This window comes from Rhinoderma darwinii, chromosome 8, assembly GCF_050947455.1.
Source record: "Rhinoderma darwinii isolate aRhiDar2 chromosome 8, aRhiDar2.hap1, whole genome shotgun sequence".
Classification (NCBI taxonomy): Eukaryota; Metazoa; Chordata; class Amphibia; order Anura; family Rhinodermatidae; genus Rhinoderma; species Rhinoderma darwinii.
Window position 1 is genome coordinate 65,504,211 of NC_134694.1, and position 21,281 is coordinate 65,525,491.

General features: G+C 41.4%; 1 protein-coding gene across 4 annotated transcripts in view; it reads right to left on the minus strand.

The window, feature by feature from the left end:
- Nucleotides 1-21,281, minus strand: part of NLGN3 (neuroligin 3) — a 143,462-nt gene that overhangs the window by 30,364 nt on the left and 91,817 nt on the right. For 2 of the 4 annotated variants that reach the window (XM_075835686.1, XM_075835687.1), the window contains exon 3: nt 11,949-12,008. The exons of the other annotated variants lie outside the window; for them this stretch is intronic. In XM_075835686.1, the coding sequence (XP_075691801.1) occupies nt 11,949-12,008 (60 nt within the window). The remainder of the gene's footprint in view (nt 1-11,948; nt 12,009-21,281) is intronic. 4 annotated transcript variants of the gene reach the window in all.

Consider the following 21,281-nt stretch of genomic DNA (forward strand, 5'->3'; position numbering starts at 1 on the left):
CAGCTAGTAAAAGTATTAAAAACGCCCCGATGTACGCACATAATACACGCCCACTTGGACTTTTACTTTTAAACACACCCACTTGGACTTTTGCAAGCCTCATTTGCATAACTACAAAAATGGTCATAACTTGGCCAAAATGCTCGTTTTTTAAAAATAAAAACGTTACTGTAATCTACATTGCAGCGCCTATCTGCTGCAATAGCAGATAGGGGTTGCAAAATCTGGTGACAGAGCCTCTTTAAGGTGTTTTGTCTCTGACTGTCAATATGATTGGGTCTCATTCATTCCCCTCGCCGAATTTTCCCTTAATAACCGGGTCAGTAACTCGTCAGGGGTCTCCCCCTTTTTCTGTAATTTTGGGTTTAATCCACGGTTCTCCTCCGTTTCACCTGGTAGTTCCAACAATCCCGAGGTAGAGGTCGTTCATCGGGAACTGTGCACAGTCTGGGCCCAGGTTCAGAAGAACCTAGAGGCGTCCCAGAGCGTACAAAAAACTCAGGCTGATAGAAAACGTTCTGCTAACCCCGTTTATGGTCGGGGATCTGGTGTGGTTGTCGTCTAGGAACTTGCGTCTCAAAGTTCCGTCCAAGAAGTTTGCTCCCCGGTTTATTGGGCCGTATAAGGTCATTGAGGTCCTCAATATTGTCTCCTTCCTGCTGGAGTTACCCCCGTCTTTTCGTATACACGACGTGTTTCATGCCTCCCTCCTTAAACGCTGCTCCCCGTCCTTGGCTCCCTCGAGGAGACCTCCTGTTCCCGTCCTCACCCCTGAGGGGGTGGAATTCGAGGTGGCCAAGATTGTGGACAGCAAGATGTTCCAAGGCTCCCTCCAGTACCTGGTCCATTGGAGAGGATACGGGCCCGAGGAGAGGACTTGGGTACCCGCCCGGGATGTTCACGCTGGGGTATTGGTCAGGAGGTTCCACCTGCGTTTCCCCAGTAAGCCAGGTCCACTTAGAAAGGGTCCGGTGGCCCCTCATAAAAGGGGGGGTACTGTAAAGGATCTGCCAGGCACAGCTTCGGGGTTAACTCCCATAATTAATCAGTCAGCACCTGAATCTACATCCCTGAGACTGACTCCAGCTTCCACCACTCAGGCTGGCAGGCTTAGGAGTGGGAGAGCCTATCGCAACCTGGACTCAGCTAGCTCCCGCCCTCGGTCTATTTAAGCCTGCCCTTCCTGTCCCTCGGTGCTTGTGATTCTTTTCGTGTGGTTTCCTGGCCCAGCTACAGCTCCTTCTATTTTGATCCTGCTCCATACAGACCCTGGCTTACTGACTACTCTTCTGCTCTTCGTTTGGTACCTCGCACACTCCTGGCTTGACTCGGCTCGTTCACCACTCTGGTTGCTCACGGTGTTGCCGTGGGCAACTGCCCCTTTCCCTTGCATGTTTGTCGTGCACTTACTGAGCGCAGGGACCGCCGCCCAGTTGTACCCCGTCGCCTAGGGCGGGTCGTTGCAAGTAGGCAGGGACAGAGTGGCGGGTAGACTAGGGCTCACTTGTCCGTTTCCCTACCCCCCGTCATTACAGTCACACATTGGTATTACGGAGCAAGGATGCAAGAAGATTGAGAACACTACCGACCAGAGCGTCTCTCTGCATAAAAACAATGAATGAACAGAGATCTCCTCGGACCTTACTGCCGATCATGCAATGATACTATTTACCATCGTTGCCACTGGAGGACATTTTACCACAGATTGGACTGCACTTAATACAGACTGGATAATATTGACACAAGCAACAGAGCATATTCTATTGGCATTTATTGTGGTATTAACCCCTTGCTGCCTTAGCCTTTTTCCATTTTTTGTTCCACGCCTTCCAAAAGCCAAACCCATAGGGCAACATTCACACGGACTACGTCAGTATTTTGAACTTCTATGGGAGTTACGGAAACAGCATAGCACAGCAAGCTCGGCTGTTTCTGTAATCCTAGCTATCTCTCCACTGATCCTCCCCCTGTATGTGGTGGACAGCAGTCGCTTTACCAGGAACTTTCTGGGTATTGGTGCCGGTCTAAGATGGGAATACTCCTTTAATAATTGTATATTTAAATGACCTGTAAGTTGCTAATATACTTTGTTTTTCAATTCCTCACTATTTTTAATATCTCTCCTTGCTGTAAGTAAATGAGAATATTCTTATTTACAACCAGAAGCAGAAATCCTAGTCAGACCTAAGGCTAGGGCTAAAAAAAAAAAAATTCTATTAAATAATTACAACTTTAAGAAGCAATTTTCTTATTACTCTATGTAGGGAAAAAAAGTAGTTACTACTTTTTAAAACTGCTTAGAAATCCCAGCATGTAGCGATTACAAACATAAATCAGAAGAGACTACAGTGACTGGAGTGATCTTGGAAGAGATTTTCAAGTTACATAAGGTTATCCAGAGGAATAAAATTGATGGCCTATCCTCAGACTGGGCCATCAATATCTGATCGCTGAGGGTCTGACTTTCGGCACCCAAACGGTCAGATGTTTGTAGGGACCGTGGTGCTCATGTGAGGGCTGCTTCCCCTACGTTTTTTTCATTACTCCATACTGCAAAACACTGACACATTTGTAGCGGCGGTTCACAGTATTACAGCCTTCTCTCACTGACTTGACGGAAAATCTGCTACATGTGAAATAAAGACACGGCCTAATAGATTGCCTGTCAGTTTTACACTGAGAGGCAATAACGCTCTGGTTGCTTTGATCATTATAGAAGCAATCAAAAGGATTGTATTTTGGAGTTTTTAAGTGGGACTAAAAAATAATGAAAGCAAGTTAAATAAAGTTTCTTTTAAAAAAAAAAAGCGTACACAGTAAAAAAAAAAAAGAAAAACAATAAAATAAAAAATGTTTTTATTTTGTAAGTGTTAACAAAAATTATAATACAAATATGTGATATTTCCACAATTTTAAAGACCTATACAATATAGTTAAAAGCTATAGAAACCGGTAAAAAATGGAAAAGGAAAAAATAATGAGTTATTTTTTTCCCATTTCCCCCAGAAATAGTTAATAAAAATTAAGAATTTAGGCCCCATGCACACAAAAGTGCTTTTGTGGCCGCAATTCCCCCAAAAAAATCCACGGGAGAATTGCGGCCCCATTCATTTCTATGGGCCCATGCACACGGCCGCAGTTTCCACGGTCCGTGCATGGCCCAGGAGCCTCATAGGAAATATAGGAAATAATGGAAGCGGCCATGTGCACGGCCTGCGATTTGCGGGCGTATCGCTGGTGACACTCCGCGGCCGGCCGACCCGAAAAACACGGCCGTGCACATGGCTACGGTCGTGTGCATGAGACCTAAGTTAAATATACTACAAAAGGGTGCCATTGAAAACTTCAACTCGTCCCGCAAAAAAGATGGTCCTCATAAGATGGTGGAAAATAAGAAAGTTATAGCTCTTGGAATGCTGGGATGAAAAAAAATAAAAAAAATTGCAGAGTCAGATAGTCTGAATCAAAGGTACACTAAACATTAAAAAAAACAAAAAATAATAATATCCCAGCAATTCTTACCACATCTTCCTTTTCTTATCCTGACCCAAATTGAGTATATAAAGATTTCTTCTATAAGACCCCCCACTTTTGTCTGGCTTGAAGACAACTGGCTGCAGAAGGAGCCTTCCCCCCTGCTCTGTCTACAATAGGAGATCAGGAATGTTAAGCTTTGTCCCTTGGGTAATCTCTGTCCTGATATGGATAAGGAAGAGATCATGTATACAAGTGTTTACTTCAGGGGCATGCAGAAAATGCTAATGACTGACAAACATGGTAAGAAAATTCATGTCTTTATTTTCATCATTTATTTCTAGGCTTAAGATGTATACTTATTAAGCACATATGCCTACAAGATATAACATATTGCATTATTATTTGTTTACTTTGCGGACTGACAATTCAACATTAAATTTGCGGAAGAAAATTCATCAGTTAGGTCCCCTTCACATCACATTTTAGCATATGACTAAGTTGATGAAAAATAAAAAAGTTAAGGCTCTTAGAAGGAGAGGGTGAAAAAAATCCAAAATTGCCACATCACTAAGACCAAAACTGGATGAATTAGAGGCAGACTAAACATAAGAAATACACAAAAATAAAATCCCAGCAATTCCTACCTTTATATTTTCCTTTCCTTAGCCTGATGCTGTTTTGTCTCATATTGAAATAAAAACGGAGAAATACAGTATATAAAGAATTCTTCTATATGAACAGTGATGTGAGAAGCTACAATACTGGAGTAACTAACCAGAGCGTTGGAAGCACTCTAGATGGGCACTCTGGCCCTGGAGAAGCCCCTGACATCACTGTCCATACATGGACAGTGATGTCAGGAGCGATACAATGATGGAGCGCTCTGGCCCGGGACTTCTGTCCTAGGGCAGCTCCTGGCATACTGTACATACATGGACAGTGATGTCAGGAGTTTTACGACATATACGTTTAACGTCTACCTGTGACATATGCCATACAGTGGCATTCGTCACCATAAGGTCCCATGTTAAAAATGTAAACTGCGCGATATACGGTTTGTACAGGATCCCTCAGGATGAAATAGCACAGTCTACTACACTATTCAATCCTTCAAAAAAGAAGGTATACCGACATATAACAGCCCGACGGAGACCAAAAGGACACTCTCTTGGTCTCCGTCATGCTAGTAAAGTTCTATGGACACGTTTATCGCTGAGAGTGTACATGATAAATGTATGGCACAAATGTGATGTTAAGGGGGCCTTAGTGTACAGGTATAACTAACATGAATTTGTGAGTTTTGTGCCAAAGCCGCAGGAAATTAACAAACCATCTCTGCTGCAGGAATACAACAAAGAACATTTATTCTAAAACACTTATTTACAGTGCCCAGATGTACAGAAAATGTGTTATTTTTAGGGAATGTACATTTGCCAGTGTACTTACAGGGCTGTGCATGAATGATAGTTTCAATGGGTGTTACGGAAACAGCCGAACAATCAATGCTCGGCTGTCTCCGCAACTCCCATACAGTATAATGGAGAGAGCTGCACGCAAGCGCGGCCCTCTCTTCAGTAGCTTCCGCCAGGAATCTGCTGCCAGAGGATGCCACACCAGGCAACACAGGGGTCGCGTGACCCGCATTCTTGATATAGGTACAGGTCCCAGAGCTGAGACCCGCATCTATCAGACATTTATGGCATATTCTGTGGATATGCTATAAATGTCTAAGATGGGAATATCCCTTTAAGGCCCTTTTACACGGGCCAACGATCGGACGGACAAGCGCTAGTACAAGCGCTTGTTCACGATCAATGTCTCGTATGAACAGGGCAGCATTTAGCTGATGGTCGAGCAAACACTGGTTTTTCGGCTGTTCCGATGTTTTATGCCGCCCCCAAAAAAAAATTGCGTGTTTGCAGCACATCTCCCTGAGTAAACAGAGGATGTGCTGCCGACAAGATGCAAAATGTATGAGGATGAACGATCGTATTAATGATCACTCGGCCTTATACATTTCAATCATTGTTCCATGTAAATGGAGCTAAATGATCGACGTGCTACATATATCATCGATCAGCGCTAGTTATCGGCCAGGAAATCTGCCTGTGTAAAACCAACCTTAGAGCCAATGGATAAGCTGTAAACATTGATCTCCTGATTCAAAGATAGGTTAGGTGAATTCTTTTCCTATTAGCAAACAACATTTACGTAGGATACAGTGGGTAGCAACAGTTCACCTAAGGAGTAACTACACTTTCATCAAACTTTTGGTATTTCATAGAAACATATCAAAAGTTTGGATTGGTGGGGTTCTGAGGCACCCACCGTTGCTGAATCCAAGGTGCAGAAGCGCTCAGCTGAGAACTTTGCTCCTTCAGCTGTGATCAGCGCTCCTTGTCAGGCTGAAGACGGTTCACATAAAACGTCTATGTAAGTCGTCTTCAGCTTGACAGGGAGCGCTGATCACAGTTGAAGGTGCAGGGCGCTTAGCTGAGCGCATGTGCACATTTGTTTCAGCAATGGTGGGGGTCTCAGGACCCAGGCCCCCACCGATCCAAACTTCTGATACGTATATATGACATATCAAAAGTTTTATGAATGTGCAGTTGCTATTTAAGGTAAATTCGCATCACAATTCTAATTCTGTGTATGGTAGTACGTTGAAAGTCATAACGCAGCGCCTGTCAAAGGTGGCACTATAATGGGAAAAATGCACAGGGGTTTCTTGCGTTTTACTACTGTTGGATCCACCAAACAGACATTCATGGCACCAAACAGGACCCCCCCCCCCCCTTATGCGGTTCATGTGGCTTGATGGGACAACCCCTTTAACCCCTTACCCCTGCAAGCAATTTTTTTTTTAGTTTTTCCATTGTCACATTCCAAGAGCTATAACTTTTTTATTTTCACGTGTACATGGCTGTTTGAGGACTTGTTATTTGCAGGATGAGTAGTATTTTTCAATGGCACCATTTTGGGGTATATAGAATTTTTTCATTAACTTTATTAACTTTTTTGGGGCAGGGGGATATAAAAAAAAGCCCCAGCAATTTAGCCATTGTTCTATGCATTTTACATTTACACCGTTTACCATGCAGCATAGATATCATGGTACCTTTATTCTATGGGTTGGTACGATTAGGACGATACCACATATGTATCGTTTTTTTTATGTTTTACGACTTTTGCAGAATAAAAACACTTTTGAACTAAAATAATTATATTTTGCATCGCCGCTTTCCAAGAGCCATAACTTTTTTATATTTCCGTCAATGTCGCCATATGAGGGCTTGTTTTTTGCGGGACTTCATTGCTACCATTTTGGGGTATATGGGACCTATTGATTAACCTTTATTATTTTTTTGGGGGGGAATGGGAAAACAATTGCAATTTTGCCGTTGTTTTTTTACGGCGTTCACATTGCGGTTTAATTAATATGCTAACTTTATTTTTTGGGTCATTACTATTGCGGGGATACCATATATGTGTAGCTTTTATTTAACTTTTACACTTTTTCTAAATAAAAAAAATTGTTATGGGAAAAAATTTTTTTTATTTTTTTTATGTGTACCTTTTACAAAATTTTTATTTCACATTAGGGGACTTCACCATGCGATCTTTAGATCGCAGATATAATGCTTTGGTATACTTAGTAAACCAAAGCAATTATTGCCTGTCATTATGGCCTCTGGCACGGCCTAATAGGCATATAGCCAGGGCAGGCCTTGTGGGTTTGCCGGCCGCTGATGGGTGACAGAGGGAGCTTCCTTTTCTCTGTAAACTTCTCAAGTGCAGCGGTCGCTAATGATCGCGGCATTTGAAGGTTTAAACGGTCGCGATAGAAGTAAAGTTCGATCGCTACCGTTGGAGCAGGAGCCCGGCCGTCATCCAGCCTGCAGGACGTTGATTAGGCCGCCGTAGAAAGGCGGCGGCCTACAATAAAGCCCATTAATGACCGACATCATTAAGGGGTTAATGATGAGCTATTCTGTATCAAAATGTAAATATTGGAACTGTTCCACTTACAAGTAGGATTATCTCGATAATACATTTCAAATTCCTTGCTGCTGTTCTTCAAAAGCCAACTCCAGCATTACCAGTTTAGCAGCCTGTATTCTGATAATGCAGTGCTGATATAGTCTGTAAAAATGCCTGTCCGCACATCAACAGAACCTACACAAACAGGAAATGTACTGCACTTCTCTGGTGTGACTGGAATGCCACAATATTTCCCTTCCCAGCTCTAGAATCATTTTACACATCCTAATTTATTCTGGTTTATTTTTGAACTCCTCTCATAAAAGTAAGTATGTATGTGCCAAATACACTCGATCCCATGTTCACTAACAGTAGACAAGAAGTGATCTTTATACATAGCTAAATTCAGCACCAAGGACAGTCAAACCTTTCCACTAGTATCTGGTGAGCTTTTCAATGTGAAAATTTTCCTCTCAAAATAGAGTTTTAAAGGGATTATTACCAAAACTGGAATATACACAGGTAAACTCTTTTGCCCACATATTAGACCCTATAGATATCCTCCAGTAGTTACTTTATCAATGCTTAATATTCCTTTTGGCAAATAGAACCAGCCCTCTCTGTATTTTAAGATGTATTTGACATGGTCTTTAACCCCTTAAGGACGCAGCCTAGTTTTGGCCTTAAGGCTCAGAGCCCATTTTTCAAATCTGACATATTTCACTTTATGTGGTAATAACGTCGGAATGCTTAAACCTACCCAAGCGATTCTGAGATAATTTTCTCGTGACACATTGGGTTTCATGTTCGTGGTAAAATTTGGTCGATATATTCAGTGTTTATTGGTGAAAAATTGCACAATTTAGAGAAAATTTTGAAAAAATTGCATTTTTCAGAATTTAAATTCATCTGCTTGTAAAACAGACGGTTATACCACCCAAAATAGTTACTAGTTCACATTTCCCATATGTCTACTTTAGATTGGCATCGTTTTTTGAACATTCTTTTATTTTTCTTGGACGTTACAAGGCTTAGAACATAAACAGCAATTTCTCATATTTTTAAGAAAATTTCAAAAGCCTTTTTTTTAAGGTACCTCTTGAGTTCTGAAGTGGCTTTGTGGGGCCTATGTATTATAAACCCTGATAAAACACCCCTCAAACTATTCAAAACAGCATTTAGAAAGTTTTTTAACCCTTCAGGCATTTCACAGGAATTAAAGCAAAGTGGAGGTGAAATTTGCAAATTTCATTTTTCTTGCTGAATTTCAATTTTATTCATTTTTTTTTCTGTAACACAGAAGGTTTTACCAGAGAAACACTACTAAATACGTATTACCCAGATTCTGCAGTTTTTAGAAATATCCCACATGTGGCCCTAGTGCGGTAATGGACTGAAGCACCGGCCTCAGAAGCAAAGGAGCACCTAGTGGATTTTGAGGCCTCTTTTTTATTAGGCACCATGTCCGGTTTGAAGAGGTCTTGTGGTGCCAAAACAGTGGGAACCCCCCAAAAGTGACCCCAATTTGGAAACTAGACCCCTTAAGGAATTCATTTTAGTTTTCTTGGGGTGCATGCGGCTTTTTGATCAGTTTTTATTCTATTTTTAGGTGGCGTGGTGACTAAAAAACAGCAATTCTACTATTGTTTTTTTATTCTATTTTTTTACAGCGTTCACCGTGCGCTATAAATGACATATTCACTTTATTCTGCGGGGCGATACGATTACGGCGATACCAGATGTTTATAGTTTTTTTTAATGTCTTATGGCGTTTGCACAATAAAATACGTTTTGTAAACAATCATTTACTTTTTGTGTTACCTTATTCTAAGTGCCATAACGTTTTTATTTTTCAATCAATAAAGCCGTGCGAGGACTTATTTTTTGCGTAACGAACTGTAGTTTCGATCAGTACCATTTTTAGGTACATGCGACTTTTTGATCTCTTTTTATTCCATTTTTTGGGAGGTGAAGTGACCCAACAATTGTGATTCTGGTACGGTTTATTATTATTTTATTTTGCGGCGTTCACCGTGCGGGATAAATAATGAAATAATTTTGTAGTTCAGGCCGTTACAGACGCGGCGATACCAATTATGTATAGTTTATTTATATATTTTTATTAATAATAAAGGACTGATAAGGGAAAAGGGGGGATTTTTACTTTTATTACTTTTAAATCTTTTATTTTCTTATTTTTACACATCTTTTTTTTACTTTTTTTTTAACTTTATTACTTTGTCCCTCTAGGGGACATGAGGGCAGGAGGCCCTGATCGCTATTCTAATACACTGCACTACATGCGTAGTGCAGTGTATTAGAACTGTCAGCTACTCACTGACAGCAAGCATAGTGGATCCTGACGTTGTCTGCCATTGTTTGGTGTCCAGGTTGCCATAGTCACCATCGCCGGCCTCTATCGCGTAGCAGTCCGGCGATGGCAGCTTAACCCCTAAAAAGCCGCGATCTCTATAGAACGCTTTTAAGGGGTTAATCAGCGGGGACACAGCGATCGGTCCCCGCTGTAGGAGCTGTGACAGCTGCTGAACAAGACAGCAGCTGTCACAGCTCCTGTATGTGTCGGGAGGACGGCCGAAACGGCCGTTACACCCGAGACTAACTATTACGTCATGGAGCGCGAACGATACAGCTGCCATGACGTAATAGTACGTCAAGGAGCGGGAAGGGGTTAATTAAAGTGAACAAATGACACACTAAACGTTATATTGAGACATTTCTTGCTGATCACTGAGACCCAACAAACAAGACACGCACAAATTTAAATACTGGAACAAACAAAAACAAGACAAGTCAAAAAATGTAACCCATAGATATGTCTATAGATTTCAAACCTCGCTTCATCATGTCTGTGTATGTTGCTAATACCCATATACTGAGGGGGGGGGGGGGGATAGGGATTAAACATATAAGTGCAAACATTCAAATGTGTTCTAGACAATAGATATTAGCTTTGACCGGCCTAGTATAAGAGTAAATAGTTAACTGCAGCTCACATTTCAATATTTGTACATATTAAAATACTGACTGTACATAACACAGTAAGGGGTTATTCACACGAACTACTTAATCGGGCTGCAATAACATCAATGTACTTGTATGGGACTATTCACACGGCTATTGTTTTAATGGACCGTGTGAACAGCCGGTGAAAAAAAAGTACATGTCCTATTTTTGCCCGTTTTCACGGATCCCGCAATAGACTCAAGTCTATGAGCGATCGGTGAAAACGGGTCCGGCACAGATGCAAATTGGCAGATTTGACATACGTTCGTGTGAATAAGGCTTATGGCCTGTTCACATTAAATTTTTTGTTTATGTTTAGTATGTGCACCAGGAAACCTACTGTCGTACACACTAAACGTGTCCATAGGGCTCCATTGATAGACGTCTAGTAAACCGCAAAAAAAAAAGGAATATGTTAAACTGACACTTTTTTATTTAACATGGAAGCTTATGGGTGACTGATGCCACTTAATGGCATCTATCACAGGCATCCGTTAAACGTATACGTCATGAGCTTTTCAATACGTATCCATTAAAATGATGCTACTATAGCCTATGGGTGACGGATGCGTTAATCAGATGCCAAACGGTGGCTGTTACCCATAGGCTGTAATGGCATCTGTTTAATGGATATTTCATAAAAAGCTATTGAAAATCTCATGACGTATTTGTTAAATGATGCCATTATAGCCTATGGGTGATGGATGCCACTGTTACAGCCTTCATTTAACATATTTGTCAGGAGCTTTTCCCAGTGTATCTGTTAAATAGAGACAAAAAATGTGATGTGAACATAGCCTAACTGACATGAGTAAAATATACGTCCCCTAAAGCTAGGCAACGGTAAAAAGCTGTAGGATAATCACTAGATTATTGAAAGTCCTTTATTTTTCTGTTTTAGAAGGAGAGACTTCAGTACTGTGGAAATAAATAAAAGTTGTGAGGAAGGGAATATCCTACATAAAGTCAGTTTGACGCTGTTAGAAAATGTCATCCGTTACATTGGTAAGCCACTCATTGATTCTGTTGACAAAATTATGAACCGTATCTTCCATTTATCTTTTGTGTGAATCCATGACTACTTGCATTTGCCAGATTTAAGTTTTTGCTTAGTGGAAATGTAAATATTTCTTACTCTAACAATGCTTGTTTTAATGTTCCCCAGCCATCGTTTATACTAATGTGTTCTCATTGTGGTAGTCATGTTAAAAGTTTAGTACTGGTTCACTTGTTCAGATTTTTTGTCTCCTCAAAACAATGGTGATAGTGTTTATTCTTCAATTGCATTCAGATAATTGTAAGTCCTGCCTTAATGCCTTACATTTTCATCAAAAGAACAGCCCAAACAGCTCTCTTAAGTGAAGGGTTAATATTGCACCGCTCCTCTTTTAAAATGGAATTGGTCCGGACTCCACTAACTTTTTTGGTGGGTGTTTGTTCCTGCCACACACCTTGGGATTACATACCTCCTTTCCTACATATTTTCTTGTTGGGTTTTCGGACACACTCCTTGGAAATCCGTTTTACTGTAAAATGAATAAAAGACTCCAAAATAATAGGAGGTTCCACCCTGGGGGGAGGGGGGGGGGGGTCATGCAAGCCCAAGTGGCTGTGCTCCCCCTCAAAAACCTCTGAGAGGAAGGAGTATAACTTTCATGTACCAGGTGACCCTAGTGAGTCCCTGCCCCATGCAGCCTCTTCCCATCTCATGAAGGACAATTAAATAATGAAACTGGGTAATGGGGTCTACAAGGTCGTAGATATAACACTGAGCAGCTCTCTATTTTACAAAATGTGAGAGATGCTGAGTGATAATCTGAGGGACATAATATACGTCCATGTTACATTCCCCATAATCATATAGTAGTTAGATTGCTTGACCCAGAAATCCCACAAACAACTAAGAATTATTCCCACCAAGGGCTTTAAGGAATAAAAATATTTGATACTAAAGGGAAAATGTAGGTTTCAGTTGTAACATCTTTTTCAAAACTAAGAACATGGCACCATATAGGTTGGGGTAAAACGTGAGGCAAGACTCAGCATAGGTGAGGAGAGTGAAGCAGAGTCTAGGTGATCAGAAAATGGAAGTGAACTAAAAGAAAGCAGGACTTCTGCCAAGACAAAATGAATGAAGGGTCAAACATAATGTACTTGCAAAATAGAAAAACCAGGTAGGAGGTAACTATGAGGACAGGACGCCAAGCAGAGAAAGCTCAACAAGATTTATCAAAGGGTGAACTAATGCAAAGAGCCACAAACAAAATAAATGGTCCACTAAAGGCAATGGCATGGGATCCCAGATATAAGAAATATGACAAGAATGTACAGAAGGGTTTAAGCCAAAATGTTCGTAAATGGAATAAAATAAAAATACATTAAGGTAAAATGGATGCTGACTTAAAGGTAAGAAATAAAACCAAGTAAAAAGGGAAAATTGGAAATGATATATAACCACATTTGTATGACAAAAGTGGAAAATCATGGCAAACAAAACAGCGGTAGGTAAGTAAACAAGAAGAGTTGATGCTAAATCAAGTTGGAAACAATGAAAGAAAGTGAAATAAAACAGGTCAAGGTGAAGGTTAATAAATAAATAAATGTAAAAGAAATATAAATAAATCTGGCACAAAAAAATGGTACGACAATATCATTAAGGCTACATTCACACGACAGTGAAAAGCGGCGCTGAGCTCGGGGAAGCCCTTAACATTACTATCAATATATGGACAGTGATGTCGGGCTTTCAACTGTGAAGTCTACTGCCAGAGCATCGCAAGATCTCTGGCCGGGGACTCCTGTCTCCCTCTGAAACCCCTGTAGATAGCACCCCCCTGCAGATAGCGGCACCCCCCCCCTGTAGATAGCGCCGCTATACCTCCTTGAAGGAGCAGAATCCCCGGCCGACACCCTGGCCAGGGGATTCCGCTACTGGAGAAGCACTGTCAATATATGGACTGTGACGTAAGTGGCTACCTCTGTAATCCTCTGCCAGGGCGGAATCCCGGCCGACGCTCTAGCTAGGGGATTGCGCTACTGGAGAGACCCGTGGCGTTACTGTCCATATATGGACAGTGACGTCAGGGGCTACCTCTGGAATCTCCTTCCAGAGCGGAATCCCCGGCCGACGCTCTGGTCAGGGGATTCCGCTACTGGAGAAGGCCCTGGCATCACTGTCCATATATGGACAGAGACATCAGGGGCACCCTCTAGGAGTGAAATCCCTGGCCAGAGGGAATCCGCTCCTACAGGGAGTTACGTTGGCTCTATATACAGGGGGAGGTTCCATATACGGGTGTTGCTATCTATGGGGGTGCCACTATCTACAGGGGTGCTATTTACATGTGGGGGTGCTATCTACAGGGGAGGTGTCATTTACGGGGGGGGGGGTGCTTTCTACAATGAAAGGTGCGATCTACAGTGGGGGCTGGTGCTATCTATAGTGGGGGGTGCCATCTAAAGTGGGGGGTGGTGCTATCTACAAAGGGGGTTGGTGTTATCTACAGGGGTGTGGCGCTATCTACATGGGCACTGTGGCACTATATGGGGGTGTGACTATCTACAGGGGACACTGTTGTGCTATCTACATGGGCACTGTGGCACAATGAGGGCACTGGCACTTTATATGTGTGCACTATAGCACTAGGTCACTTTATATTTATATTCTATCTGCAGGGGGCACTGTGGCATTATGTACAGGGTCGTTGCAGCACTATCTACATGGGAACTGTGGTGTTTTCAGGGGGTTTGGACAATAAAACCAACAAATTAAATCCAACTGTTTTTTTAATGGCCATGAAAAACGGATGACAAACGGATGGCCATTAAAAATGGACAGACGGACTGGAAATGGATGAAAGTTTAGAGACAAACTGATGAAAAATGGCCATGAAAAAATCGACAGTCGATCGGTTTTTAATTTCCATTTTGTTTCACTGTCGTGTGAATGCAGCCTAACATGTCAAAGATAAATGATGACCTTTACTGTGAGCATTCAAATCATAACAGAAAAAGGAGGAGTATAAAAAAAGCTATATCTGAGCATGATACAGTAAGACATGATCTAATAATATTCATGTAGAATTATAACAGGGCAATGAAATACTAAAGTGATAAATACAAATGGAAGAATTAATTAAAGTGGCACTAAAGCTTGAAATTATTTAAAAAAAAAAAGACTAAATCACATTAGTCAGAATGCAAAACTTTCTGCAAATTCCTAAACCAAACAATTTTGTAGAAATGTGGTAAATAGTTATCAACTCCTCCTGGTCCTCTTCATCTTTGGCTAAGGACCAGGTAAAAATGAGGATCTTCATTAAAGGGGCTAGGTTAACATGATTGGTCTTCAGTGAACACAGAGCAGGGGGAAGTGCCCAGCCAGCGAGAGACAAACCAACTTAACCATCAATTTTCACTCGACAGATGATGGGAGGCAGTCCAGAATAGTAGAGGATTATGAAAGAGGAATATATTGGTAAGGGGTGTATTTTTATTTAACTTTAGTGCCCCTTTAAACAACAAACAAGGAAAAAAATGACGATAATAGGTGTTAGGCTGGATTCACACGAGCATGTATGGTCCGTAAAGTACGGAACTTATTTCGGCCGCAAATCCCGAACCGAACACACTGCAGGGAGCCGGGCTCCTAGCATCAGAGTTATGTACGATGCTAGGAGTCCCTGCCTCTCCGTGGAACTACAGTCCCGTACTGAAACATGATTACAGTACGGCACAGTTGTCCCGCAGCGAGGCAGGGACTCCTAGCGTCGTACATAACTATGATGCTAGGAGCCCGGCTCCCTGCAGTGTGTTCGGTCCGGGACTTGCGGCCGAAATAGGTTCCGTCCTTTACGGACCGAACATGCTCGTGTGAATCCAGCCTAATTGTAATGCAGTTACAAAATGATAGTGAACAGAAGGTAAAAATCAGGAAACTCAAGGTAGTGAAGGAAAAGTGACTTCAACCAGTAAATGGGCGAGTGTGTAAAGTAGAAATAGAAAAAGAAGGTTTTCAAATACAAAAACGAGAGCATGAACAAAAGAAACTTAGCAACATAATAAAGCAATAATATATAATCCAATATGTAAATTAAAACAATTAGTATTTTGGAAATCTTAAGCAGGCAGAAAAACAAATAAAAACTGTGGGTATATGATTTAGCAACACAGCTAAAATATTGGATCAAATCCTAGTTTGAAGTGGAAGTATCACATCTCTTTTGGTTAAAGGTGTTCATCGCTTCAGTTATTGAAATTCACTGTAAGGCTGGGTTCACACGGAGTATTTTGCAGGCAGAAAATCTGCCTCAAAATCCAGTTTGGAATTTTGAGGCAGATTTTGCTCTGCCTGCACGCCAATTTTCGCGGCGTTTTTCACCCGCGGCCATTGAGCTCCGCGGGCAAAAACGCCGCGCAATACGCTTTTGCCTCCCATTGACGTGGGAGGTCGGAAGCGTAAATGCCCGAAGATAGGGCATGTCCCTTCTTTTTCCCGGGAGCCGGTTTTTCCGCTCGCGGGAAAAAAACTCCTCCGCCTGCCATTCAAATCAATGGGAGGCATTATTGGCCGTTCCTTGGCGCGTCTTCCGACTTTGTATCCGCGTCAAAAAACGGGTCAAAAAACTCAGTGTGAACTGGCCCTAACCCAGTTAATGCTTATATATTTTAACATTTTGCTGACTATGTGCTCTTCCCTTTTCCGGAAGGCTTACTTGAAGTAATTATGAATAGAAGTGATGGGGCACCCTTCATTCTGATAGGAACAGAAAGATAAACATGAATAGTGATACTTCATCTTGAAACTGATGTTAACATACACAAGAGAATGTATGATGCACAAAATTAGGAAAGCAAATAAAGCAATAATAATAATAATAACATTATTATATACATGATAAAACTAATTCAAACAAGTCAGATGGAAGGTTAATGGGAGATAAATGGACAAAACCTAAGGTTGAAGAAAAACAAAATAGAAGATGTTAGAAGAAAAAAAATACAGTAGGAAAGACTGGAATTTGAACTATCATTAATATTTAATGATTAGATAATACATACACTTCATTAGTGACAAGATAAACTAAACTATCAACTAAACTATTACAAGTCAAGACTAGAAACAAAGAAACAGAAAGACAATTAAAAGAGAAGATAAGAATGGACGTTGAATGACAACTGAATACCCATCTAATAAAAAATGTAGGTAGAAATAATAGCGTAAATGACAAACGATTAATTTGACTTCAAAGTTGAGTTCACTTTAAAATACAATTTAACATATAGCTGGTAAAACAAAAAAGTTTGTAACTAAAGCTTCAGCGTTTAGCTTTGTTTGCCTTCTAAAGAGTCTTCCCCTAACAGCAGTCTGGCTGTGTAGTCTGGACCTCCACGTATAACAGTAGTCTGACTGTGTAGTCTGGACCTCCACGTATAACAGCAGTCTGGCTGTGTAGTCTGGACCTCCACGTAGAACAGCAGTCTTGCTGTGTAGTCTGGACCTCCACGTATAACAGCAGTCTGGACCTCCACGTAGAACAGCAGTCTGGACCTCCACATATAACAGCAGTCTTGCTGTGTAGTCTTTACCTCCACGTATAACAGTAGTCTGGCTCTGTAGTCTGGACCTCTACGTATAACAGCAGTCTGGCTGTGTAGTCTGGACATCCACGTATAACAGTAGTCTGGCTCTGTAGTCTGGACCTCCACGTATAACAGCAGTCTGGCTGTGTAGTCTGGACCTCCACGTAGAACAGCAGTCTGGCAGTGTAGTCTGGCCCTCCACGTATAACAGCAGTCTGGCAGTGTAGTCTGGCCCTCCACGTATAACAGCAGTCTTGCTGTGTAGTCTGGCGGTGTAGACTGGACCTCCACGTATCACAGCAGTCTGGCTGTGTAGTCTGGACCTCCACATATAACAGCAGTCTGGCTGTGTAGTCTGGACCTCAACGTATAACAGTAGTCTGGCTGTGTAGTCTGAACCTCCACGTAGAACAGCAGTCTTGCTGTGTAGTCTGGACCTCCACGTATAACAGCAGTCTTGCTGTGTAGTCTGGACCTCCACGTAGAACAGCAGCCTTGCTGTGTAGTCCGGACCTCCACGTATAACAGCAGTCTTGCTGTGTAGTCTGGACCTCCACGTATAACAGCAGTCTTGCTGTGTAGTCTGGACCTCCACGTAGAACAGTCTTGCTGTGTAGTCTGGACCTCCACGTATAACAGCAGTCTGGCTGTGTAGTCTGGACCTCCATGTATAACAGTAGTCTGGCTGTGTAGTCTGGAGCTCCACGTATAACAGCAGTCTGGCTGTGTAGTCTGGCTCTGTAGTCTGGACCTCCACGTATAACAGCAGTCTGGCTGTGTAGTCTGGACCTCCACGTATAACAGCAGTCTGGCTGTGTAGTCTGGGCCGTGTATTTTCACAGCAGTCTATATAGACTGCACTACTCCTTGTAACAGCAGCTTGACTGTTATAACAGCAATCTGGTAGTGTTGTGTGGAATGCTCCTTATAACAGTAGTCTAGCTGTGAAGTCTGGACCGACACCTAAAACAATCTAGCCTTGTATTATGGACCTAACACTGCAACAACTGTCTGGCTGTGTAGTTGGACTGCTCCCTCTAACAGAAGTCTGCCTGTGTAGACTGCACTCTCTCTCCCCTATAACAATAGTCTGGCTGTTCAATAAGGGCTTCCTCCTATAACAGCAGTCTGACTGTGTAGTCTGCTCCTTCTGCCAGTCTGACTGTATTGTCTGGATGCCCCCTATATAAAATACTCTGACTCTATGGTATGTTTGCACAGTTTGTTACCTGGATTTCCAAACTACACAGTCATATTTCTCTGTAGCAATAAAGTTTATAAACTATGGAAAGTATATTACACATTTTATGATTTTTTGTTTTTTAGCAGCTATATATGACAATTCATTTTAAAGCAAAACTGCCCTTTAAATGTGAACTATCAGGAAGACAAACTCAGAATAAAAAAAAAAGACTAAAAAAACAGAGAAACACTAGCATGACATGAGAAGGTCTGGCCAGTTTAGGGTAATTTTCCTAAAATCAGACTTCAAATCCCAATAAAGATAAAAACTGAGCACATATAAATATAAGTATCTCTAAGCAACAGTCTTCAAGAATGGTGATAACGTTATGCCTAGCAGAAAAGATATTGGAATTCTAGCAATAAACATTCTAGCATGATGCCTCCAAGATTTATATTTTCTTGACTGTTGACAGGTATTCCGTCTTTTATGGCAGTAGATTTTTTTCAACTAAAAATGTGGTGTTTAAAAAAAACAACAACAAAAAAACCCCAGTATTTTTAATGATACATATTTTCTAATTCTTATCATGTAATGCAATGAATTCCCTATAAAAATGTTAGTAAAGGAATAATTCTATTAACCTCTGGTACCAAGTAATCAAGATAACTATAATGCTGAAGATATACACCGTTCAGCCATAACATTAAAATCGCTGACAGGAGAAGTGAATTACATTGATTATCTCATTACAATGGTGCCTGTCAAAGGGTGGGATATATTAGGCAGCAAGTGAACAGTCAGTGCTTGAAGGTGATGTGTTGGAAGAAGGACAAGAATCTAAGCGACTTTGCCAAGGGCCAAATTGTGAGACTAGTGTTTCCGATATGCAGTGGTTAGTACCTAACATAAGTGGTCCAAGGAAGGATAACCGGTGAACCGGCAACAGTCATGGGTGTCTGACTCATTGATGCATGTGGGGAGCAAAGGCTAGCCCATCTGGTCCGATCCCACAAAAAAGCTACTTCAGCCCAAACTGCTGAAAAAGTTCATGCTGGCTATGATAGAAAGGTCTCAGAACATTTGGGGCTGCGCAGTTGTAAACTGGTAAAAATGCTCATGCTGACCCATGCTCACCGCAAGAATCAAAACTGGACCATGGAGCAATGAAAGAACGTGCCCTGATCTGATGAATCACGTTTCCTTTTACATCATGTAGGCGGACGGATGCATATCTGGGGAAGAGATGAGACCAGGATGCACTATGGGAAGAAGGCAATCTGGTAAAGGCAGTGGGATACTCTTGGCAATGTTTTTACTGGCAAATTTTAAGTCCTGGCATTATTGTGTATATTACTTTGACAGGTACCATCAATCTAGCGATTGTCGGCGGTGACCTCTTTCAGCAGGATGATGCGCCCTGCAACACTGCAAAAATTATCCAGAAATTGTTTCAGAATTATGGCATAGAGTTCAAGGTGTCGTCTTGAATTCCAAGTTCCTCAGATCTCAATCCAATCGAGCATCTATTCTATAGGATGCCGTGGAAAAACAAGTTCGGTCCATGGAGGCCCCACTTCTCAACTTACAGAGCTTATAGGATTTGCTGCGAATGTCTTGGTGCCAGATACCACCAGATGCTTTCAGAGGTCTTGCAGAGTCCATGCCTCGACAGGACAAAGATATTTTGGCGGCACGATGGGGAACCTACACAATATTAGGCAGGTGGTTTTAATGCTATTATTGAACGGTGTACATACAGCCAAATTCTGTTGATAAATCTAAGCTTCTAGTGAGACTTAGCACCTGATATTGTTATCTATCTTATGCACAAATTGGATGATAACTGGGATATTAGTTTGCAGCCTGTTATATTCTTTGCTACAAAGCCCGATAGTTGCTTCCAGCGGTCATTTCACTCCTAATTTGAATATCTGGCCAAACAGTCCACTTTCTGGGTAATTACAAAATATTGGCTGTGAAAGCTTAAATGTATTCACATATTTTTCCAATACCCACAACTCTAATTTATTTGTCTTCATCTTTGTAATGTAAAAAAGGGTACTCATTTATGAAAAAAAAACAAAAAGAAGGAACAAAAAAGGATGCTTTAGACAATGATTCCCACTAGTAAACTGAGCAAAAGTATTGAATGTTTTCAAAACAATGGGAAACCGTGACAATGAAAAGGGAATGTAAAACTGTCACAAAATTAAACACAAACCACAAATAAAAATAACAAAGCAAAGCATAGAGCAAGTGGTAAATGTAAAGCGATACTGATTCTGGTAACTAATCCTGAATTTTTCTGAATGATTTACCTCAGCAGAAATCCAGTAACCAAAATACAGAAAATGAGCAACAGAAGGAAATTAAAATAAGTGATGGCAAAGTATTTCATCATTTTATAAGGAAATTATTCAGGAAGTAGTCCTCATTTATATGCAACATGTTGTTCTTATTTTCCTTTTTAGAAGCTGAATCATTTATAGAAGTAAATCCTGACTGTAATCAACTACCAAACATATGTATACCTGGTATATGTAAGCTGAATCTTTTATCTTTGATTACCCCAATATATTCGGGCACACCAGCCCTTTAACCCCTTTCTAACATTTGACGTACATGTACATCATAGTCAGGAAAGGAAAGCATAGAGCTGGCTCAGGTGCTGAGCCCATTCTATAAAGAGCGAGTGTCAGTAGTATAATACAGCTAAAACCTCCTCTAACGCCCGGGATCGGAGATAACTCCAATCCCAACCGTTTAACCACTTAGATGCCACAGTCAATAGTGACCAAGGAATCTAGCTGTTAGACAGCCAGGGGGAGGCCCTCTGACACCCGATCGGATCTCGCAACGCGATCGCGGGATGCTAATGATTTGCTATGGCAGCCAGGGGCCTAATGAAAGACCCCAGGTCTGCCCTCTTTGTCCTCCTATTAAGCCCTGCAAGAGTCAGAGCTTAATATGAGAACGCAAAAAGAACAATACACTGCAGTACATTGCATTGGGCAAACAATCCAACAATGCC